The sequence below is a fragment of the Vipera ursinii genome (genome assembly GCF_947247035.1).
Source record: "Vipera ursinii genome assembly, chromosome: 2".
In the NCBI taxonomy this organism is placed as follows: domain Eukaryota; kingdom Metazoa; phylum Chordata; class Lepidosauria; order Squamata; family Viperidae; genus Vipera; species Vipera ursinii.
This window is the reverse complement of record NC_139513.1, coordinates 94,054,855-94,080,287: the sequence shown is the minus strand read 5'-3', so window position 1 is coordinate 94,080,287 and position 25,433 is coordinate 94,054,855. Positions and strand designations below refer to the sequence as shown.

At 38.3% G+C, this 25,433-nt stretch overlaps 1 protein-coding gene across 1 annotated transcript in view; it reads left to right on the top strand.

The window, feature by feature from the left end:
• Nucleotides 1-18,680: 18,680 nt before the first annotated feature.
• PPP2R2B (protein phosphatase 2 regulatory subunit Bbeta) overlaps nucleotides 18,681-25,433 on the top strand; it is a gene marked incomplete at its 3' end in the record, with an annotated part of 279,756 nt that continues 273,003 nt past the window's right edge. The window contains exon 1 of the mRNA XM_083355382.1: nucleotides 18,681-18,762. Coding sequence (XP_083211508.1) covers nucleotides 18,684-18,762 — 79 coding nt within the window. The 5' untranslated portion in view covers nucleotides 18,681-18,683. The remainder of the gene's footprint in view (nucleotides 18,763-25,433) is intronic.

Here is a 25,433-nt window from a genome sequence, read left to right as displayed (position 1 = left end):
CTAGGCAATTTAATAGATTAATAACAGCCTTGATTCTATTTTTTTCCTGGAGTGTTTTATAGAATATATAATTATTTTCCACATTTATATACAATTGTTACACCAAATACACAAACAGTTTATATTATATAATTATGACTTACAATCCCACAAGAGCATGAAACAAAAAGGAATAGAGCAAAGGCAAAAAAAAGCAAATTCAAATACTGAAATTTGCGTTCATAGAAACAGAGTTGTGAGGTATCAGTCACTGAATCCAACCGCCTATTTTATGTAAAATCCAAATATAAATAAAAGCATCCATGAAAGTAACTATTGTGTTTGAACGTATCCAGGTGAATGGGAGAATATTATCTCACAGGTTCTACTGATCTTAGCATTTGGAAGTTTTTTCTAACATTTAACCACAATCTGCCTTCTCTGAACATGAATCCATTATTCTGTGTCCTGCACTTTGGGATGATGGAGAACAGGACTTGGTCTTCCTGTGAACTCCTTTCAGATATTTGAAAAATGCCATCAAACACATCCTCCCATAAACTCTCCTGCTGATCTCCATATTTTTCTACTATTGTTTTAATTCGTTGTCTGCCAGTTGTTTCTGTGGTCTTTCTCTGAACCTATTCCAGTTGATTGGAATGTTTTTTTTAAAAAAATTGTGATGTCTGAACCTGGACATAATTCTCAAAGTGGGGGCTTCACTTCACTGAAATATGATGTGAAATTATTTCTTCCTACAGTATGTTTCTTATATTTTACTATAGTATTTTATTATACTATAAAGGTGTTTCTTTCATTTTTGATAAGACATTATCCAGTTCAGTCACTATGGTTTATTAAGTAAAACCAAGTGAAAGTGAAGTGACTGTATATAACAATAAAATTATGAAGATTTCTGATTTACCTTGAATTGGATAGCGTGTTGATGCTTCATTGTGTCAGAAAACATTGAGATATCATGTCACCCCTCACCCTTCTCCGTTAAACTACACATACCCAATTCCAGCAACCATTCCCTATATGTTTTAGCCTCCAGTCCCCCAATCATCTTTGTTGCCCTTCTCTGTACCCTTTCTAGAGTCTCGACATCTTTTTTACATTGTGGTGACCAAAACTGGATGCACTATTCCAGGTGTGGCCTTACCAAGGCATTATAAAGTGGTATTAATACTTCACTTGATCTTGATTCTATCCCTCTGTTAATGCAGCCTAGCACTGTGTTGGCTTTTTTGGCAGCTGCAGCACACTGCTGGCTCATATTGAAGTGATTGTCTACTAGGACTCCGAGATCCCTCTCACAGTTACTACTATTGAGCAAGGTACCACCTATACTATACCTGTGCATTTGATTTTTCCTGCCTAAATGTAGAACCGTACTTTTTTCACCATTGAATTTCATTTTGTTACATAGCACCCAGCGTTGGAGTCTGTCCAGATCCTCCTGTATTTTAAGCCTATCTTCTGGAGGGTTGGCTATTTCTGCCAGCTTGGTGTCGTCTGCAAATTTGATGAGTTCTCCATCTATCCTCTCATCCAAATCGTTGATGAAGATGTTGAAGAGCACTGGGCCAGAACAGAGCCCTGGGGCACCCCACTACACACTTCCTTCCATGTAGATGCAGTTCTATTGAGGACCACAGGCTGAGTACGGCCTGTCAGCCAGCTATGAATCCATCTGGTGGTGATGCTATCTAATCCACATTTTTCTATCTTATCAAGCAGTAGGTTGTGATCTACTTTATCAAATGCCTTACGGAAGTCCAAGTAAATTATATCTACAGCATTCCTCTGGTCCACTAATTTTGTCACTTGGTCAAACAATGCAATAAGATTTGTCTGGCATGATCTGTTTTTGACAAACCCATGTTGACTTTTAGTGATGACTTTGTTTGCATCAAGGTGTTCGCTGATTTGTTGTTTGATTATCTTTTCCAAGATCTTCCCAGGTATTGAGGTCAGGCTGATAGGTCTGTAGTTTCCTGGATCTACTTTTTTCCCTTTTTTGAAGATTGGAACTACATCAGCTCTCTTCCAGTCTACAGGCCTTTTATTTTCTTGTGTTCTGCATTCAGTTATAGAACAGGTTTAGCTTTTTCAGATCTGCCAAATTGGTTAGGTAGTTTTAAACAAGGATTTTAAATAGCACATTATAGTTTGCTACTTATTTTTTTTAGGATTGGTTTCCTATTATGCACAAAATAGCAACTTTCTCACCAATATAGCCATGGTATGAAGAGTTTTGTGGCTAAATTTTATTAGCTTTGCAACACTTAATGTGCACACCCTTCTAAATCTAAAATATTCCTTTGTTCCCAGCTACATTTCTTCTGCTTTGGATGGGAAGTGTTAATAGTAGCTATGTCAGAGAATAATTTGAAATTAAGAACTACACTTTGTTACTAGCTGCAGATAAACTTAGTTAAAAATTGATAGAAATGTGTGTCTACTATATCTGGGGCTACAAATCTGTACCGTATGACTACAGATAGTCCTTGACTTACAACAGTTCATTTAGTGACCATTTGAAGTTACAACATCACTGAAAAAGTGACTTATGACTGTTTTTCACATTTACAACCATTACAGCACCCTGAGGGTCATGTGATCAAAATTCAGATGCTTGACAACTGAGTCATATTTATGACGGTTGCAGTGTCCTGGGGTCAAATGATCACCTTTTCCAGCCTTCTGACATGCGAAGTCAATGAGGAATTCAGATTCATTTAATAACCATGTTATTATTTTAACTTGTCGTTAGTAATGACACAAAGTCTTCCAAAGACAATATAGTAATCTCTTTAATTCCATCCATCCTATTTATTTATTTTTTTATTTTATTTTATTTTAATTCCATTTATATCCCGCCCTTCTCCGAAGACTCAGGGCGGCTTACAAGCTTAGCAGTAGCCTTCATTCTATGTATATGCCTGCTTATTAGGGCTTTCACACACACCCCAAGCGGCATTATTACAAAGTCAGCTTAATTGCCCCCAACAATCTGGGTCCTCATTTTACCTACCTCGGAAGGATGGAAGGCTGAGTCAACCTTGAGCCTGGTGGGACTCGAACCTGCACTAGCTTTTGTCATCCCTAAACCCTGCTGAACATAATATATTTTTATACTATCTCATTCAAACTCGATTATTTCCTTGCAGACTTTTCATTACCCAAACTAGGTAACATCATCAGTTAACATTATCATGTTACCTAGTTTGGGTAATCAAACATCTGCAAGAAAACAAGCAAGCTCAGACAGCACCAAGGATCCCTCATTTCAGCCCTGAGCTACAAATGTTCTCTTTTATTAATATTTCATTCACTCCCATCATATTCTTCATGAATTTACCTAAGTTGTTATTCTCTTCCTTTCTTCTTTACTTCTCCAGTGAACTGCCCTTCTTTATCCTTCAGCCCCAAAAAATTAAACCAGCTAATTGTGTAATTCTTGATATTTGATGCCAAAATAATGGTTCAGAGCTCATGGGAACATTAGACTTTGCAAAGCTGCCCCATCTTTTCATTACGTGGCTGCTCACTCCATCTAGCCATGGTGGCGCAGTGGTTAGAATGCAGTATTGCAGGTTAACTCACTGCTCGTGCCAGGAGTTCAATTCTGAGTGGCTCAAGTCAACTCAGCCTTTCATCCTTCCGAGGTTGGTAAAATAAAGATCCAGATTGTGGGGGGCAATATGCTGACTCTGTAAACCTCTTAGAGAGTGCTGTAAAGCACTGTGAAGCGGTATACAATTCTAAAGGCTATTGCTATGTACCACATGCTCCTAGATAAAGACTTTTTTCCCCTCTTCAACTGAGTCTGATTCTTAGATACCGCCTGGACAAGTCCTTGCAGTTTTCTTGGCAAGGATTTTCAGAAGTGGTTTGCCACTGCCTGCTTCTTAGAGCTAACTAGAGCTAACTGGCCCCAGGTCACCCAGATAGCTTTTTGCCTTAGGTGGGACTAAAACTCACAGTTTCTAATCTGATGCCTTAATCACTACACCAAACTGGCTCTTCAGATAAAGACATAACTGCTTTTAAAACTTGAAGATTGGTCCTATGTTTGTACTCTGCACATTCCAAAGTACTTTTTGGAATTTAATTCCAAATCTTGCTCAGCCCTGCTATCTACCATCTTCACTTAATCATCAATTGTAAAGTTTATTAACACTTCATTTGCAAGAAGTATGAAAGTTATAAAGCACAAAATATTTAGATATGAGGGCGAAAGTTCGTCCTCCAAGCTTGTGGAGGTTTCCAAATGTTTCGTTACCAGACTAGGTAACATCTTCAGTGGAGTTTAGGGGATGTCAGTGTTCTTCTGTTTTTAAGGGCTTCATGTTATAAACAGAAGAACACTGACACTGACACCCCCTAAACTCCGCTGAAGATGTTACCCAACCTGGTAATGAAACGTTCCAAAACCAACCCACAAGCTCAGAGAATGAACCTTTACCCTCATCCTAGCTACAGGTATTTGCCACTATTGGATATTTATTTTATTTATTTTATTTTCATTTATTTTTATTACATTTATATCCCGCCCTTCTCCGAAGACTCAGGGCGGCTTACAAGCTTAGCAGTAGCCTTCATTCTATGTATATGCCTGCTTGTTAGGACTTTCATACACCCCCCAAGCGGCATTATTACAAAGTCAGCTTATTGCCCCCAACAATCTGGGTCCTCATTTTACCTACCTCGGAAGGATGGAAGGCTGAGTCAACCTTGAGCCTGGTGGGATGCGAACCTGCACTAATTGCAGGCAGCTGGTGTTACTTAAGGAGGCATCAGCCCACTGCTCCACCAAGGCTCTTAGATATTTAGATATGCCCACTAGAGACTAACATAGCAAAATTATATTTAGAGTACCCATTCAAGTAACAGTTTGCCCTTCCAATTATTCCTGATGTTAACCCATAACCTTTTTTTCCAAGTAATACAGGAAAGATCCACAAACACACACCAAACAAGGGTGTATTCCTTAAACAGCACAATAAATCAAGCTCATGTTTAAACACCAGCCTATTTTCTACAGATATACACAATTTCAGTTCTTAAAATGATAAAGGGAAGCATTTTCTAACATTGTCTTGTTTCCCCCAGATCCTAGATTTGACATGCTTTCAGTTAAATCTATTAGTATTGATTAAAAATTAGTGATTTTTTCTGCCTGGAAAAATTCTGCCTGGGTCCAGTACCAACCCAGATTGCAAAAATTAGTGAACTTAATTCCCTATTGATTTGTGGGCTTATTGACAGAATGCAGTCTTTATAATTTCTGGAAGAAAATCTTCAAAACAACCAAAGGATGACCTCATCCCTCAGTGTGAATCACTCAACTGTGAGGTACAAGGCAGAAACAGAAAATATCAGCTCTATATAAATAGATAATTCAGAAAGGAAGAAAATATCTTTGGATACAAAACATCACAGAAAAAAATCTAGCTGACATTAAGCTTCTCACATTTGAGAAGATACAGCAGAATTAGACTAACTTCGAGCAGTAATTGAAAAATTGCAACAATCATTATGGGGTGAGGATAAATACTAGTTCACATTTCTTGTTACAGCAATATTTCATTCCTTCTTCCCTTCCTCTCTTTTCATCATGTTAAATAAGCTTTTCATAGAGTATTATTGCATATATATTGATTTGTTTGACAATTTAGAAGTGCACATATTTTTAAAGCTAATTTTGAGACATCCTCCAAAGGTTATACTTTAATATCCGTTTTATCTTGTTCTGTTTTTACTTTAGTTTTATTTTTAATGTGTTTCTATTTGCTGTTTTGGTTGGTAACCACAGTAAAAATCCTTCTATTCTATTCTTTAATATCCAGAATGAATGCTCTGTACAATGCCTCATCTCATCTATTTTGTTCAAGTTGGCGCCATTATTCTTTTATTTATTCATTTGCAAAATAGTGAAAAAGTAATTTCTGTGAAGCTCTTCATAGTAATAACACACACGTCTCAGCAAAATAGAGTTTTAAGACACCTTAAATTGTTCTGAAAGAAAATTACCATATAAGTATTTATATTAGGAGGAGGAAGGTATAATAAAAGAGAGGTCAGAGGGAAATAAAATGTGCATACAGATAATGAACATTGCTTATAACAGGCATCAACAAAGCTATTGTTGGGAGTGACATAGGCATTTTATATAGATGAGCGCCTTTTAGATGAATAATTAGGGAATTAAACAAAAGTATTATCCAATTTGCTTCTCAAAATTTTGGCACCAAACCCAATAGAAGTCTCTTGTGTACAAGAAGATCTGCATGTTCAGATTATATGAGTGGTGGTCCTTGATGTAGCAACTAATTGTCGGACTTTACACACATAAATATGGCCATGAATGTCTACTCTATTGAAACTGAACTCCATATTCAGTGACTGGCTAACAGCAGAAGCTTCGTAAACTCGTAATGACTAAAGAAGTTGATTCAATGAAGACAAGAAGAAAATCATATGCATTGAAGATCTGCAATATTAGAAATTACAGAAATCAAGCCATATCTTTATATTAGCCCCTGTATTCAAATCCTAAGCATTTTCCTCTCACACTTTTGACTCAATGGACTTTGGGATATTCCTTTCACAGCCTTGAGACTGGAAAACACCTAAGTAATATTTACTCCCCCTATCTGCTGAAGAAACACTGGCTCTTATCTTGCCAATTTCAGACATTATGCAACCTCCCTCTCTTATTTTATCCTTCCTAAGTAAAAGGTGCCATGAGAATTAGAGGATATTATTCCAATACAGTGTTATCCATTTCTTTCCTTGTCCACTGATTAATAATCAATAATGAAAAAAAACCCTTAGCACAAGAAACAGTATTAAATCTTTTAATGGCTCCTAGGTGATATAATGAATTTTCAGAATTCATTTGCTGAAAGATAGACACCTTTTTCTTTCTTTCTTTCTTTCTCCAAACATTATATTTCTCTCTCAGAACAAATACTTAATGTATCTGATGAATGGGACTGTACCTAACAAAAATGTATTCTATAGCATTTTAAATTTTTTTATAAGGTATCACAAAATATGTTATCGTGGCATCTACCAGATGCTTTTGACAAGACAGTTTATTTTTTGCTACAACTAACATAGGTAACTGTTTTGAAACAAAAAGCTTTAAGATATATCAGTATCATATATGGGTGAAAAATAAAAATAAATAAATAAATAAAATATTATTCTTTTATTGAATGCCTAGACTCTAGAGGATTAAAGCCCAGTCAAGTTGGGCTTTTAATGTATCATAGCTGGCTTTCCTGAGCTGCCATTCAGATAACGGATTTAGCCCTCTAACAAAAACTGGCTCAAAGGAAGCTAATTCATGGGATTGGGAGGGGGTGAGCAAGAAAAGCTCACTGCTTTTATTTTATTTTATTTTATTTTGACAGTCCTCCCCACATTAAGTCTCCTGCCCATGATGCATGGGGGTTTATGTAAGTAGATGTTGCTCAATAAAGGAAAAGTAAATGGAAGGAAAAAGTGGGTAAACATGGCTCTTCAAAATCTAGGCCTCCAATGCTACCTGGCTGCTAAGGAGCACCCTCTCCATAGTCTGTAGGCCAGGGGTCTTCAAACTTGGCCCTTTTATGACTTGTGGACTTCAACTCCCAGAATTCCTCAGCCAGGAGGAGTCGAAGTCCACAAGTCATAAAAGGGCCACGTTTGAAGATCCCTGCTGTAGGCACAGGGAGATGGAGGAATACAGAAGGGCTGCTCCAATCACAGGAAAAGCCAAGAAGGAGTAAATTCTTTTGATTGCGAGGTCTATGTCCCCACAAATATATGTAGCTTGGCTGGTAAAGAACTCCCTTTTCCTGTTTTTCTTGTACCCTTTAACAATTTAATATTAATAGCTGAAAGACACAGTGGACGGATTGTGTTTTAGTAGAGAGCTGTCTTTCTCCTTCTTCATCAAGCAAGACCCTCTGTCTCTCTCTAGACTGGGCAGCTATTATTTGGACTAGATGCAGATCCCCAAAACAGGGATCAAGTTGGAAATTGGATAAGTACAATGGGAGATCCAGGCTGAAAGAACTGATCTCTCTCCACCCAGCCACATCCCCACCAAAAAACCAGAATATAAGCAACCTTGCAAAGTAGTAGCCAGTAAAGAGGACAGTCTAAACTGGGCAGATTTCAGCAGCTGAGTCGAAGCATGGAGCATGCTGTTGGTGAAACATCCAACATCCACACTAAAGAAAGTTTTGGAAGAGGAGAAAGTGTACTGCTTTAAAATAGGACTAGCTAACAATGATTCTCTCTAGCTATTGACTAGGGAGGGCAACATTGTGAGGCCATGTCATATAAAAGCAATTACTGTGTCATGTTTAATGCCATGACTAGGGAATATATAAGGGTAAAATAAATAACATATAATCCCATCAACGGACCCAACTTTCTGGTATATCCTTTGGACAACACATAAGATCCAGAGTAATTGCTTTGTTGTGTGTGTGGTTATTCAGTTGCTTCTAATTCCCTCATAACTTGATGCTGTTTTTTCATTATGATTGTTTTACAGTAAATGCTTGAGTCATCAATGTTAGCATCCAGTCACTTGCCTTTTGGTCAGGTTCCTTCTCCATTGCTTTCAATTCCTCGCCCCCACCAGCATTAGAACTTTTCTAATTACTCATCCCTTTGCATTATGTATCCAGTAATTTGCTAGGACACCTTTTCTAAACAGAGTGGTGCTACCTGCCCAGGGATTTTGGATGCAGCTCCTCACTCCTCTTCAAATTCACCAGAATTGCTTTCCATCTTTTGAAATAAACGGAGCAGAAACACTTCAGTATATGCCTTCAATGCACTTTGGTTTAGATAAATCCGATTATTTGGCTGTGTTAAAGAGGTGCCGAGGCATAAGAGTGCCTCTACTCTTTTCTGCTGTTAGCTGAGGTGTTGCTCTTTTTATATTTCAGCATTTGTACATTACGCTCCATAGGGTATCACTATCCAGCTTGATCCTGATTAGCTGAAGGTATGCAGATATGTGTGAAAATAAGTTAAAGGAAAGTCCCTATCCCACACATATTTGGGACAATAAGTGGGAGAAGAGAATGAGAGAAAACAGGGACAAAGACAGCGAGGAGATAATCCTGTTAATTCACTTTAATTTTATAAAAAGAATTCAGAATTATGAATTCAGAACAGAATAATGATATTTTGTCACACTGAGAACGCTGAGAGACCCAAACAGATGCGATAGTGTATGCGTTAGTATACTAATGAAGAGAAGCTATGATAAAGAACGTGACTGCTGGTCTTCTGACTCCTCGCTGTCAGTAAAGACTTGGTAGCTGACTCCAATTGCACCGTTTTTGAAACAGCCTCACAAAACGGACAGAGAGGCAATTCACAACGTGGGCATAATGTTGCCACTTTTCCAAGGAGCTAAGTTATCGCTTTCCATTACAGGATGATTCCAGGTGAGTAAACACAATTTGAATTCTCTCCAGAATCAAGCATTTATTATTCCTTTTAGCTCCGTCACATGTTCATGTTTTAAAAAATAACTATTCAGAAGCAACCTGTTTATTTAATATACTGTACATTTATATTTAACGGGGGAATCTGCCTAATTGCAGGACTTGAGAACCTCATGCAAGATATACTGTGGTGCTTCAGTCAAGTGAAAGGAACTATTGACACAGGGGTCATAGAAGGTGGGTTTATTTTTTCATCTGTTCTTGGAATCAGCAAAAAAGTATTTTCTTTGGCTAATTGTTTACACAATCATGGTTTTGTTTCCATTCAAAGGCTGATGGTGTAAGCTGCAAACAGCACAAATGTGATGAGTTTTTTAAAGGGCTTTTTAAAGGTATAAAATGTGAATACCACAAACTTGTCTGTTCTCACAGCTTTTAGGCAGAATTGTGATTCAGTGCATTAATCAGTAAGGCAGAATTCCTCCCCCGTTTTGTTTTTGGAAAGGAAAGAGTCGAATAATTTGCTTCTGTTTCTTCATGAAGACCTTGTTAATTGTTATGCTGCATACATTTTATTCAATTTTGATATGAAAAAAGGGGAGCAAGGTCTTTTTAAAAAGAACTCAAGCTGTAGAATTCTTGATTTTATTTTGTCTAGCTGATTTGATAACACCTGTGAAATAAATAAAATTGGTTATCATTACCTTTTAGCCTAATAGCCTTTCTGCTGATATGGGAATTTGCCTTGAGCATAAAATTATGCAACTTTTTACCTTTTTTAACAACAAAATATATGTACCATTTTTTAAAAAAAATCAGATTATGTAATGTGGTAAAATATTTTAAATAATTTGAGAAACTATTGGGATCTCTAACAGCCTACTGTAAACTCCTCACACTGAACTGTTTGTTAACTATCCAAATAGCTAATTTCTCACTATAGCATTTTAGTTCAATTAATTAATCTATTAAAAAATAAGTACTTTTTAATTGTTCCTCGGGTGTGAATTCCTGCATTTTGCTATTAATACTACTGTTTTCTAAGTAAAACAGAATATAGGCTTCAACCCACAGGGGATAAAGACAGGGAGCAAAGTTAAGGCTATTTTCAGGGAAAGCTGCTTTGTAAAAATAATAATTTATTACATTTTACGCTGCATATTAGCCCTGAGAGATAGTCTAAACAAGGTACATCACCAACCTTATTGTAAGGTTACACTGATAGAATCTTGCAAGACTGCAACTATTTCTCCTCTCTTTTCTTTTTATTCTCTGGAAAACTAAAATGTTTCCCACCCTTTCCCCCCTTCTGTGGATTGAGACATCTTTTACGTGCTGGTTGTCTAGTCCAGAGGTCTCCAGCTTTTTGGGCACCAGGGACCAGTTCCATGGAGAGAGTTTTTTTTCCGTGGACTGGTCGTGGTTTTATGTGCTACCTGCATCCCACAGATGCGGTTTTGCTTGTTTGTGCGGACTGGTTGCTGGCATGCTGCGGCCTGGTATTGGTCCATGGACTGGGGGTTGGGCACCCCTTATCTAGTCTGTGGCTGACTCTCTGTCTATGAAGGGCCTTCCAACATGGCGTTTACACAGCAACTCTTGAGAGGTTTACAATTGTTAAAAACAATTAAAAACAGAGAACAGGACAAAACACAAAAAATGCGCAAGACAAAAGACAATGAGGGCAAAGAAAACAAATCCAGACGGAAGCAAGGGAAAGGAAGAAAGGGGCCATCAAGCTCACCAAGGGCCTGGTACAGACTCATGCACACTATTTGCTCGTTGGGGAAGTTTTAGAATGTTAGAGCTTTACTTCTATCATCTCTAAGATGCTGACGAAAATTCAGAAAACTTTATCCTATTTTTATAATTATATTCTTCTGAAATGTTGAGGGTGTTGCATGTAATAGTGCAGTGATTTGGTATTAATAGCGATGGTAATACCAATTATATTTTGGATCTGAAGAACCTTGAGAACCATACTGGAGATCATAAATGCCTTGAGAAATTAGAACTGGGAATCACAGGTTAGATGTTTTGAGGTACACCCTTTGTATTATTTAGGATAATCATGTTAATTGCAGGGCAATGTTAACTTTAGGATAAGTTCCATTATCATCAACACAATAACTTGCTTTTCTATGCTTCAAAATCTTTCAAGGTGGTATATAAAATATAAAGAAAATAAAAATAAAAATTCTGAGCAATAGGAAGAGGGAAAGTTCTCGTAGTTGATTAGAAAAGCTTTAGAAAATGACTGTTGTATATAATAATGCACCTCCATATAATGACTTAAAACCATTTATTCCCAAATGAATGAAAGATCATTAGCACTCAAGAAGCAAAGCTGAAATCTTAGTTGGTTGATTAACATTTATAAATAACAATAATAGGTTGTAGATCTTAAAGTATTATCCAAGTAGGAGAAATGTTCCCCTCTGAATGTAAGTACGGTACTTAAATATATAAACGTTTTGTTCTTCATGTGCTAATTTCTTTTACAGTGGCCTTAAGTTATTACCCATAACACAAAAAAAGCAGATGGGTATAGTGATTAAAGCACCAGACCAGAAACCTGGACATCATGAGAACTACAGTAGTTGTGCCTTATATGAGGTTGTACCTGCATGAAGCTAGCTGGGGACTTAGCCCTAGAAAGAAGGCAATGTAAAACACTTTTGAAAATGTTTTATTTTTATTTTTTATTTATTTTAATTCCATTTATATCCCGCCCTTCTCCGAAGACTCAGGGCGGCTTACAAGCTTAGCAGTAATGTTGCCAACATATAGCAAGATGTTCCAGGTAGTTACCAGGATCTAACACAACCCCCCCCCCCCAAAAAAAACATAACATCCCTATACACTATTTATTGTTTACATTGTTACATTATTTCATTTGCATATTTAAAAAAAGAAATGTATTTAAATATAAATTAATCCTAGCAATGTTATTCTCTACATTTCCAAGCTATAAAATTGAATCAAAAGTGTTTTTATGAACTCATGATATAATGAATACAGGCAATCCATGTACTGTGTACACTTTAGTTTTATGATATTCTTACAACTGCTGAGAATCATGATAAAACATCAAAAGCAAATAAATTAAATGATAAATTAATTCAAATCCCATACAAATTCCTGCAACACTAACAAAAGAGGCATTTAAGTGATGAAGTTGGAAAGGCCATGGGGCTAGGACTTAAATGAGAGGGTAGAAGAATAGAATAGAACAGAATAGAATAGGATAGAATAGGAATAGGAATAGAATAACTTTGTCACTTTGAATGTACACTAATCGGCATACATTAAAATGAAATTTCATTGCATACAGCTCTCAAAGGGTCACCACCTCTGATATACACTACATAAATATGACAAAAATAAATACAGAATTATGCATATGCCCACATATATTATATGACACAGAAAAACAACAGTCTAGTTCGTGTTATGTATACATGTACATGGTGAGAAAAACGAATCTTACGAGTTTACCAGATGGATGGCATAGGGAACAAAGCTATTACAGAATCAGGTAGTCCTGCCAGAAATAATTCAAAACTTCCTTCCAGAGGGGAGTAACAGAAACAGACCGTAAAGTGTGTGTGTGTGTGGGGGGGTCTCTAACAGTGCTTTGAGCTCTAAGCACGTAGCACTTATAAGCAGTATCCTGAATACCATGAAGCAACAAGGGTAAATGCTACACACCAAAATGTAAATAATGTTGACAATAGCCTGGCCACAAGGAGAAAGGGTATTTCAAAAAATAGGGTGACACTTCAAAGAAGGCCTTCTTTCATATTCCTGCATAATGCAACTTGTCCAATTCATTGATTTGATAAGGCTCTCTCCTGAAGATGTTAACAGTTGGGTAGGTTCCATACATACTGGTGAGGCATTTCCTCAGATATTAAATGATTTACCATTAACAGCCTTAAAGATTATTACAAAAACTTTGAAGCCTAATCAATGACGCAGTGTAATTGTGCTTACTATATGGTCCTGAAGAATGTTCTCAATAAGTCTTGCTGCATAGATTATTCGTTGCAGTTTCCAAATTACCTTTAATGGCAAACTGACATGGAATGTGTTGCCATTGTCCAAATGAGAGATTACTACAGCCAGCACCTACCTATCTAGGAAGAAGTGCAACTGCAGCTCTAGATAAAAATTGATTGAACGTACTTTGGGCCACGATGCCATGTATATCTTAAGAGCCAGCAGTCCCCCAAATTGTGTCGTTGTTTCAGAGTTGGAGGCCTACACACCTGCCAGACCCATAAGACACCATTCTTGTGCTTTTGTCTGGTTGGAATTCAGTTTCAATTTATTGCTACATCTAGAAGTCAGTTCAATGCCTGCCCTGATAGGAATAAAGTTGGGGACAGGTCTATGACAAAATATCTATGCCTTCCTTTTGGATCTTCTGAATTTTTGCACATTTCCCCTACTTAATGTCCTGATTGTTAGTTTGATTTATATAGCTGTCCAACTCTCAAAAAGGTCTCTGGATGGCTGACAATTGGTTTACAAAGAATGGGATTAAAAATAAAAAGGACACCCCCAGCAAAGAAAAACAGATAACCAAGGCCAAGATGGGTTCATTTTGCATTTTAGGCCAGTGCCTAGTATAATGAAGATAAAGTGAATAAATCAAACTGAATTTGATGTTTGTTTAATTTAGTTCATCAATAAAGGCACTCAACATTTGATATGCCTGTGGGAAAAAGCAATTGGCTGTGAAAAGATTGGATTATTCCGGGGTTTTTTCCCTGAGCAATGTAGAACAAAAGTTAGGCCTGAATATTTTTGGATGCCTTTTTTCCTCGTCATTGCAAATTCTGAAAGCAATTAGAGAGCACAAACTAAAATTTCAACCTAAACAATTTACAGAAAAAGACTGATTATGAGGTTCTATTGATTTCTCAGGCTATGGTTTCAAAATTTATTGCAAGGAGAAGATATGAATTATCAATTATATACAGATTGAGAATATTTAGATAATACTTAAGAGTGCTAATTTAAAACAACAAATTCATTATTGAGTGGATCAAAAATACAATCCAAACCTACTGTATATATCAGTACATAGGGAGAATGGCTCTTTGTAGTTGTCCCCTTCGATGTTATTGTATTAAGTATCTGCTATCTGATATATAAGTCAGCAAAATTTTCTCAAACCTAATGATTCTGGTTTGATATAAAAAAAGTCCCATTGTAGTAATGCTGCAGGTACAAACGTTCAAAATGTGTATTAGCAGCTCTGTCAGTACAGGCCAACTTTAAAAGTCCAGTTTTAAACTGCTAACCAATAAAGAATAAATAATAACTTCCTAAGATTAATTTAATATGAACTGGTTGATCAAATACTGTACACCATTTCAACGCTGGTAATACTAAACAAAAATTAAATTGATATCGCAAAGTTGTCAGGAAAATTGTGAATAACTTTTAATATAGATAGATACTTTTCTTCCTTTTAATGAAATTATTATTCATGACATAAAGTTCAGTATGCTGTGTGGATTTGAGATAATGATTCCACCTATGAGAATGGGACTTGTTTCTGTACAGATGTAAACAGGACTGTGTGGGAAGGCTACAATGTTAACAAAGTTGGCTTCTGGGTGCAATTCCAAGCACTGGTGGTGACTTAGAATCCTTTCACGACATGGGGCTATTACCCGTGTTTCCATGAAAATAAGCCCTATCCCCAAAATAAGCCCTAGCTTGATTTTTATATTATGCCTAATATAAGCCCTATCCCCCAAATAAGCCTTAGTTAAGATCCCACCTACTCCATCCCACTGTCTGGTTGTATGAGGTGGGGCAAGGGCCATGTGTAAAAATCAAGCTAGGACATGGGTGGAAAGGTGGACCTGCCCCACATGCCCCACATCTGCTTACCTCAGGGCCCCCACAGCCAGGCTTCCCACACCTTGACACTTGCCTTGCCTCGTGGCGGCGGCACCACCAGCAGCAGTCCCATCCAGCAGGAGTCTGTGTGGCCAGTAGCCCGTTTCTTCTAGTTGCTGGCAACTGCTCATGGCAGGACTGCACCACTGTGCAATGCATGATATGCCACATGGTATCCTGCTGCGAGTGGCCACAGAAGTCGGGTGGTGACGCAACAGGTGTCGGGGCGTGGGAGGCCTGGCTACAGCAGTCCTGAGGTAAGCGGGTAAGACATCCCCCCAAATTAAGACCTAGTGCCTCTTTTGGAGGCAAAAAAATAAAATAAAATAAGACAGGGTATTATTTTCAGGGAAACATGGGTATTTGTAGACCTGCCTCATTGTTGCTATCCATCTGCACTAGGAGGCATAGTAAGATTCCCATCAATCCAAGGAGTATCATCTGGCAGAATCCAGAATTGGACCTTTTTTGTTGTAGCACCTGCCCTGTAGAACATATTTTCCCCAGACACTAGATGCCCCCAATTCTGCTGGACTTTCATTAGCAAGGAGGACAGGTTGTTGAGGTCTACGAGATTGTTGTTTTAATTGCTGTTTGTTTTTTTGCCTTGGATGCCAGTTATGCATTTGACTTTGCTGTTGAGTTTTTTAAACTGCTATTAACCACCCAAAACCATCATAGTGAGGCAGCCATACAAAACTGAATAAAATAAATAAACATGGATAGATGATTGCACTATTATCCTATAATTCTATGGTATTTTCCTGGATATAATACTTAGTAATTTATTTTACTCTCTACTGAAAAGTGCTATCAACCCATCCTTAAATCAAGAAAACATACAGCTTGTAATGTACTGCTCCCATTGCTGTTACCTCTTCCAAATTTCTTGCACTGCTGCTAATTCTGAGTCCATTGACACTAAGGCACCATTATCAGGTTTTTAGAGATAACAGCTGACCAGGGATGCAAGAGGAGGTAACATGGCTCTCCAATCCCAGTCATTACTCGGTCATGAAATGGATAGCAATGTGTATAGAGTTCAAATACCTTATGACTATCCTTGGATGCTATCAGCTAATGAAAAAAAAAACATTCATTGATACAACTAAAGATGATTTAATCCTGTTTCACTAACAAGCAGAGGATGAAATAAATAAAAGGCATTCAACAGTGTAGAACGAAAAGTCTTCATCAGGGTCCAGTCCAAGCTGGGAATAAACAAAATGGAGACTGCTTTAGAAAGAAGGTTGTAGTTTTATTGAAGGGCAGAGCCATAGAGAAATGTGGCTCTGGAAAAACTGACCACGTTGCTGGGGCTCTTGAGGTTGTTTCCTGTTCCTGTTTGAGGCTTTATATTTCCTGTGTCATGTACTTTGACTTGAGTCTGAGTGTGCCCTTTTGGCATTGGGTTAATCCTATTATGTCCCAAAAGGTCATGTCTTTTAGAGTTTGGGTGGGGTATATAGATTTTAGAGATCTTTGTCTTCCTAATTGCATAGCTTCTAGCTTCCTGGCCCCAACCTTCCTGAATGGATTATTACAGGGCTTTTCAACCTTTCCCCCCATCAGTCACCTACCACCAGTCGCCTAGCAAGGTGTCAAAAACTTGATGACCAAAAAAAAAAAAGGAAAAAAGTGATGAAGTACAGGTAGTCCTCGACTTACAACAGTTCGCTTAGTGACTGTTCAAAGTTACAATGGCACTGAAAAAAGTGCCCCCCAAGCCACAGCCAAGCAAGACAACCGCCTGCCTGCCCGGCGGCGCTCTTCCTCCTGACTGAGGTTTTTATTGTTGTGAGCATTTCTGTTGAGGATTGGCAGCGGGGGTGGGGTGGGGAGTGTTTGGTTTTTATTCCCCCCCAATATGCTGGGTGGTTGCAGCAGGTTTTGGTCACTTCACATGACACTGTGACCGTTGTAAATATGAATCAGTTGCCAAGCATCTGAATGTAAATCACAAGACCCTGGAGATGCTGTAACATTCCAACTGATCGGCGCTTCCTCTGGGCTCAGAAGCACCAGGATCAGTGCCGAGCTCCAGCTGGTGCCTGGGGCTGATCCTGGCGCTTCTGCTGAGCCCCGACAGCCCTGCAGCTCCAGCCGTCTGTCTCTCGCTCAGGCTTGTGCGGTGCTGCCACTGGTTCAGCTCATGCCCCTCCCCCGCTACCACTTTTCTAGGATGGTCACATACCACCTGCCAGCTGCCAATGTACCACAGGTGGTACCCGTACCACTGGTTGAAAAGCCCTGGATTATTACATCTGCATTTCTAAAAGCTGATTTCTGCTGAGTTTTCTGGCTGGGGGATGGAGAAGTTTCTGCTTTTTAAAGATCTCCATTATTCCTTCGGAGAAATATATTCTGCCTTTTTAATATTTCCCAAAATATTTCTTTCTCTGGATTTTTCCTACAAAGAAAAGATGCTTCCAACACACCTTGCACTTTGCTGCCAAAAGGGACAAAAAAACCCAAGGCAGCATTGAAAAGATGAGGCTAAACAACTGCTCCCCCATGCACATGTCCCTGGGAACAAACTCAGTTGAACTAACTGCATTCAGCTTTTTTAAGTAGCCTTGCACAGATTTTAGTCCAAAAGGAATTTCTCTTTTGCTTCTATGAAATTTCTCCACCACGAAAGAAAAAAAACAAAGCCAGAGTAAAGGCATACTGTAATAAGAATAGACATCGTCCTTGGTTTTCTTTTAACGCGACCTTCCCGAATGATCTCATCTTGTAGAGTTCTCTTTTTCCGTCTCTTGGCTGAAGTTGCGCCCAGTCCAGCTGACAATGCGGGAACTTTGCCCTTTATGTGCAACGCTAACCTTGACGTTACAACCCTTAGCAATCGGCCTCGCCCTTCGCTCCAACGCCGGCGCCCTGAAATTTGCCGTTGCAATTCCCAAGGCTCTTTCACGCCCGCGCAGTGGGCCGACCTTCCCCGCCAAAAGAGCTTTCCAGGATTATTATCACACGCCGCCGTCCGTCCCCGGTTGCTTCTGTGTATTTTACCAGCGGGAGGGACTTAGTCAGCAAATCCTACTCGGAGGAGCTTTAGCCAATGAGCAACCTCGCCCTGCTTGCTAGGGGGGCTTCGGAGTTGGCGCTGGACGCCTGCAGAAATGCGAGGCGGTTCTTTGGCTGGGGCTGCTGGCAAAATGGGGTCCGGCCACAAGAGGTGGTGACTTCGCTCGCTCGGCAATTGGCGGCATGCCGTAGAATGCATCCATCATGTAGCCTCGCCCGCCCAGCCCCATGGATCGGGAGGACTGTTTACCCCTCACTTTTGCATAAATCCACCTCGGCCGCTGGAAGATGAAATGCTTTTCCCGCTACCTGCCTTACCTCTTCCGACCTCCCAACACCATCCTCTCTTCCAGCTGCCACACGGAAGGTACCGAGCGGAGAGGAGGAGAAGGGCAGGCTGGGTGGGTGGGACGCGAGGTTAGGGCGCCGAGCCGAGGGGAGGGGAAGGAGGGGAAAGTGGGAGGAGATCGCCTTTGGCAGCCGGTGCGTGGCCGGGCTTGGCAGAGAGCTAGGGGTGGGGTAGGCTGGGGGTGAAGGGTAGGGTGGAAATCTGTCCGCGATCGGATTTCGGGAATCTCGGTTTGGCCTTGTGGAAAATCCGCCCGTCGTACAGGAGAGTCGCCGTTCTTCCATCAAGGTGACTGTGGTGCACGGTACTACTACCCTTCGAAGAGGCTCTTCTGGCATTGGCTGCTTTTAGGCCAGCGTTTCCCAACCTTAGGAACTTGAAGATGCGTGGACTTCAACTCCCAGAATTCCCCAGCCAGCTATGCTGGCTGGGGAATTCTGGGAGTTGAAGTCCACGCATCTTCAAGTTCCTAAGGTTGGGAAACGCTGTTTTAGGCGATCGCGTACAAAGAGCTTGTTTTTAAGTTTCATGGGCTCTGACTGGTTTAGGGTTTGCCCAGAGAAGAAACCAAGAGAGAGGCTTGCCTTCCCGTGGAAGCAATCTCGTTCGGTCCGTGGAAAGCGTAGTTTACCCCGTGGTTGTCCCTCATCCTTTGGAATCTGGTGGGCTTTTTTTGCGGGGGGGGGGGTTTAAGATCTCTGCCCTGTAGAGGTGAGATCAGCCACTGCATACAGTACAGTAAGTTCTTAATAAGATTTTACGTGCTAAGGAGTGAAGGTAGGCTTATCGAGGTACAAGGGTTGGCAAACATCCGACTTTTGTGTGTGTGTGTGTGTGTGTGTGTGGCAAGTTTTTCGTTCTGGACTGGTCTGCATGATGTTTACAAGAGCAATATCGGGCCTTTTTTTAATGAATTATCCTTCATTCACAGTCTAAGAATTAAATGTAAAAGCTTACAGAAAATGACATCGAAGCGTTATTCCCTCATACTATAAAAAATTGTCGGGTAGAGGCATGGTACAAAATCCTGGATCTATAATTAGTGAGCAGTAGTATAGAAAAGTTTCCAAAATGTAAGTTGTGTTAATTTCTATGTAAATAAATCAAGTGAGCATATGGAAGAAGCTTAAATAGGACTGTGATGCTGCAAGTTAACTAATTAAAATATAAAACTGTAGTTGTCTACAGACCACATTCTAATGCTGAGTTGTCATTAATCTATATATTTTAGATCAAAACTCATTTTAGTTTGGCTCAGTAACTTAAAAGATGGGAGAAGAAGATAAGATAGGGTTTTAATTGTCCTCATAATGGCCAAAACATTAAAAAATGTGCTTGGAATTGGTTCACTTGGGATATAATGCACATTTAGTAAATTTGCCATCAGGAAATAGGCTTGGATTATGCTTTCCTGCCTTTCATTTGTACAAATAAAATATTTCTGCAATAATATGTTCTGTTTTTACATGACTAATCTGCATCCTATAATTTTTGGCCTTTTTAGAAATATTCCAGCATTGAATATTTCTAAAACAAATACTATTACCGTACACTTATTTAAAATCCATTTGTTTTTAAAAGACACATTTTTTTAAATGTGACCTGGTATGTGACAGGATTTCCAAGCATGTCTTAGTTAACTATCTTGTTTTATCTTAACTTGCTATCATTTCTATTTTCTTTCTCCCTTCTTGTCTCAATTTTCTCATTATTTTGATAAACTTTTCAGAGAAGGATCTGGCCTTTTGACTTCTGTGGCTCTTTCAATCCTTTAAAATCTGATACCGATCAGATAAACTGGATTAGCATATATCCTCAGTCTAACAGAATGTGTAAATTGCAATCCACTTCAACACAGCAGGGTACATAATTAGGGAAAGAAAATGAAAAAGCCATTAATATTGATATTGCTGCAAAGTAAAGAAATTGCCAGATATTGACACCTGAAGGTAGACCTAAAAATATACTAAAAGAAAACAAAAGCAATATACATCTCCCGGTGAGATGGGCAACAAATTAATAAATAAAAAATAGTACACATGAGTATTATTTAGCTGACCTGCTAAAGGAGTGGCAAGGAGGAATCCCTTAAAACAGAAGGTAATCAGCCACCTATCCCTGTGAAGAGTACAAGTTAGTTGATATTTCTTTCCTTTTGATGCTAAAACAACAAACAATAGGAGAATCCAAAAGATGTGGCCACTTCTAAATTTGGTATAGGAAGTAATTGGATATATTATCCCTTGGATTCTTTGTTTATAGTGTGAATTTCCCAGAGCCTGTATGAAGTCAAATGGCACTAAATAAAATAAAAGGAATAGATAATAAATTCTATCAAAACAAAAAAAGTGAAGCCACTTCAATCTAATCTAACCAGCCAACCATAGGAGAGAAGCAAATCAAAAATCGTTGTCAATTATTTCTGTAATTGATATGTAGGATTACATACTCTTCTGAATTCCAACAGTTGGCCCAATATTTATTTGTTTATTTAAACAATATATGTGGCTATTCATCTCATTACAGTACTGTGATTCTGAGTGGCTAACTTAAAACCAGAAAACAGCAAAACAAATCAATTAAGAAATTACAACAGTCAATCGCTATATCGTATGCCAGAGATCCAAACAGTTGTTTCTGTTTTGTAATTGATAAGAAACAATAAATTAACAAATCTCCCCTAATATCAGGTGCAAATGCCTGAGGGAGGGAAAACAGGTCTGTAGTCCCTTATGAAAGACCAACAGGGCCATTCTGCCCTGTAGGAATGCTGGTCTACAAAGCAGATGCTACAGTGGTGAAAGCATAGTTCCTGAGTCTCATAAGATGGCATTGCTTAAAGGAAGATACCAGGAACATGGCCACTCTGTCAGTGCTGGTGGGGTGAGCCAAACAATCTGAGATAATAAGTTCCACTAGTAACATGGCTCTGTGCCATGTAGACACTAACCATCATCTTGAATTGCAATCTAGAAGCTCATTGGAAGTCAGTGTGTTTTTTTAGAGAAACACTCAGAACTGCTTGCCCCATTACATTCTGAACTAGTTGCAACTTTTGAATGTTCTTCCAAGTGGAGCTCCATGTAGAACAGGGATTTCAAACTGCTGGTCCTTGGGCTGGTTGCATCATACGGAGGCTGTGTCCACCCCAGCTCCAGCAATGCACGTCACGTGACACGGTGAGTTTGACATCTGTGATGTAGAACATTCTACAGCAGGGGTGGGGAACTTTGGCCCTTTTATGACTTGTGGACTTCAACTCCAGAATTCCTGAGCCAGCCATGCCAGTTGAATTCCACAAGTCATAAAAGGACCAAGGTTCCCCTCCCTGTTCTACAATAATTGGTGTGGAAGATGATTAAGCTTTGCATAGTCATGAGTAGGATCTCCTCATCCAGAAACAGATGTTATTGGCTCAAATGTTGAATTGGGCAAAGGCCCTCAATGGTTGCGACTTGCTTCTCGATGCCCTCTTGTCATCCAGAACTGAAACTGAAACCCATTCTTCTCTCTCCAGACTTCCAAATCCCTAGGCATTGGGAAAGAATTTTGACACATACTTGGTTGATCTGGGGCAAAAATTTAGGTTTCTGTGCTATGCTATGCTATGTTTTACATAAAGTTTGTTGCCACAATTGGTTGTCTTTATGCAGCATATGAAACCATAAACATTGTATTATGGCATTGTGCAACTATGAACCTTGTTGATATAATCAAGTGGATTTTTATTATTTGTTGTAATATTTTTATGTTATTGTATGATGGCTTAGTTACAGTATTCTATTGTAAGTATTTATTTATTTATTTATTTATTGATGGGATTTATATCCCGCCCTATCTCCTGAAGGACTCAGGGCGGCTCACAATAAAACATATAATCAAGTAGCCTGGGATTCTAGGAGAAGGATGTGACATATAAATCTGGGCATAAATAAATAAAAAATACAAAGTTGTACTCTCAGATTAATAATATTTTTGAAAACCATCCAAAGGTTTTCTGTGAATTTGACATGATTTTGACTGGTGATTGATTTGGCAGGAGTTGCCAAATAATTTGCATCATTTGTATAATGATGATGTCATAACGTGAGATAATTGTAGATTGTGCCTGATGCACATGTTACTCATGTTTTTCTATGTGGTAGAAAAAAATATGCTGATGTTGGTTTTGTCCCTTCATCCTCATGTTTGGCATCATCCATTAATGAGGAAGGGCCATTTCTTGTATTGTCTTTGATGTCAGATTTAAAATAGTCTGGGCTTTTCTCCAAATTCAGAAGCCTTTTCTGTACAGAATTCTGTGAAAGGAAAGTGTATATCTGAAATATTTTATGTGTTTTGAAGGTGCAACACTTTTCTTTATTTTAATAGAATGTTTGGCTTTTGGATGCAGTTATCATAAAGTGATACCAGACCAAATAATAAAGTACGGTAATATGGTCACATGTCTTTGATAGAGATTGCTTTGTTTTGCTCCATCTGAGTGAACTTAATTCAAATCGTGATGATGATTATCTTCATCCCAAAACTATGCCCTAAGACAGGGGTAGGCAACCTTGGCTCTTTTATGACTTGTGGACTTCAAAACTCCAAGAATTCCTGAGCCAGCACAGATTTAGGCAAAGCTGGCTCTGGAATTCTGGGAGATGAAGTCCACGAGTCATAAAAGAGCCAAGGTTGCCTACCCTTGTCCTAAGGCAATCACTGCACATGCATCTTAGTGGAAGTCACACATTTGGGTAGACCTGAAAAACATAATGATGGCTTACTGCTTACATTACAGATTTTTGTGTAATGATTGTGAAGTCATAGAATTCCACCATTGATTGCCAAATTTATGGAAAAAATATTGTTTTATATTTTATTCTATATTTCTCACTGGCACAATCAATTAAAATTATGAAAGAACATAGAGAGCCAGGGTACTGTAGTAGTTAAGAGCTTGTACCTAGAAGATCCAGATTCAAATTTACCCATGTCCACAGAAACTCAGTGGGTAATTTCAAGCTAGTAATTTTCATGTAGACCAACATTCCTCCATACGGTGCTCTTGTGGAGGAAAATTAGAGGTTGTACTTATACAGCCTTGAGCTCCTTTAGGAAAGGTAGGCTATAAATTTAACAAATAAATAAATAGATAGATGATAGATATTAACTTGCAGTGTTCATTGTAGTGGAAGATTCCATAAGTCCACATGGTTAAATTGTCTAGATTAAAAAAAATTCTAAGAGGCAAAGAAGTATTCTCAGATTTAGTTGGAGTTATCAAAGGGTAATACTTAAAATGTCACGGCTGATGGGTTTGTTTCAACTGTGTTTTAGTGACAAAGTCGAATACACAATTTAATAATGTCTTGCAAGTTTATGAGTTTTAAAGTTGTCATAATTGTTGCTTAAAATAGCTTTTGAATTCTTCTTGAATACAGAAATGATCTCTTATTCACACCAAAAAAGCACAAATGAAAATACACAAAATGACTCTAGAATACTTGGAGTTCTAGGACTAAATTATTTTCCATTGAATAGAAAGGGATTTCCTTTTGAATTAAGGTACATAGGGTTAGGAGCACCTAATAGCAGGGACTCTCTGCTCAAATCCAGCTTGTGTACTGTTGTGCCTATTCCTAGACTGGGTGGCAATAACTCCTTAGCACATCCATGGAAGTTTTATTTCTAAATTAGTAACAGATATTCATCTATTATTTACTTCAGCTGCTTCTGTGGCATTCTTATTTCTTAATTTTGAACATATGAGTTACTGAGAAAGGACTTCTGAAAAAATGCGGCATTAAAAAACAAGACATATTTCTCTTGCATTAATGTGGAAAAATCTTATCAGTACTGGTACATTTATATTCAGTGGTCTTTAGACAAATATCTGTATGGACAAAATCCAAGTTATATGAATATTCAAAAGTAAAATAATGCTTGGACAAACTAATGCCAAACAGCTGCTCAAATGAATAGACGGATATTCATAAATTTGCTTTCCATTGTCTTCCACTTGTAGTAACTGTCAATAATTGGATCTTATAATATAGCCTTTTTATTATTTCAATGTGGCACACCTGGAAAGAGCTAGAATAGCACTATGTAGCTATAGAATGTATTGCCAATGTATGTGACCCCATTCAGAGCTCTGTAGTCTTCAATTACATGGCTGTAAATTCACTCATATAATCAAAGTTCTATAAAGTTCCTAATGCCCTTAATAAGTGCATGTTGCTTGTCTAGGTTTGTAAGAGTAAGTGAAGAACCAGGAAAAAAAAGAAAAACATATTTAAATTCAAAAATAGTACAAAGCTCTAGAGAAAAATTTGCTCTTTATGTAACAAGGAAACATTCCTGGTGCCATTTTATAGCCAACAGATTTTGGATAATAATTCAGTCAAGAAGAAAGAAAGAAACTGGCTTTGTAACTTTAACTGTGGTACTGGCCTAAATCACACAACATAATGTTTGGGGACTTGGTGGGAAAAAGATTCAAAAAAGTCAAGATGGTGGATGCAATTGTAATTGAAACTCCATTCCTTCTTAATACGTATTATATGCACATAAAATGGGTAGGGCTTTTCACGATCATTTTAATGCTCTTTCATGCATAATGCTATTTGTGAATAAATTGAAGGTGTGAATTTAACAAGTTCAGTTTATTTAGTCAATAATAGCTAAACAGTTACTTAGTACAT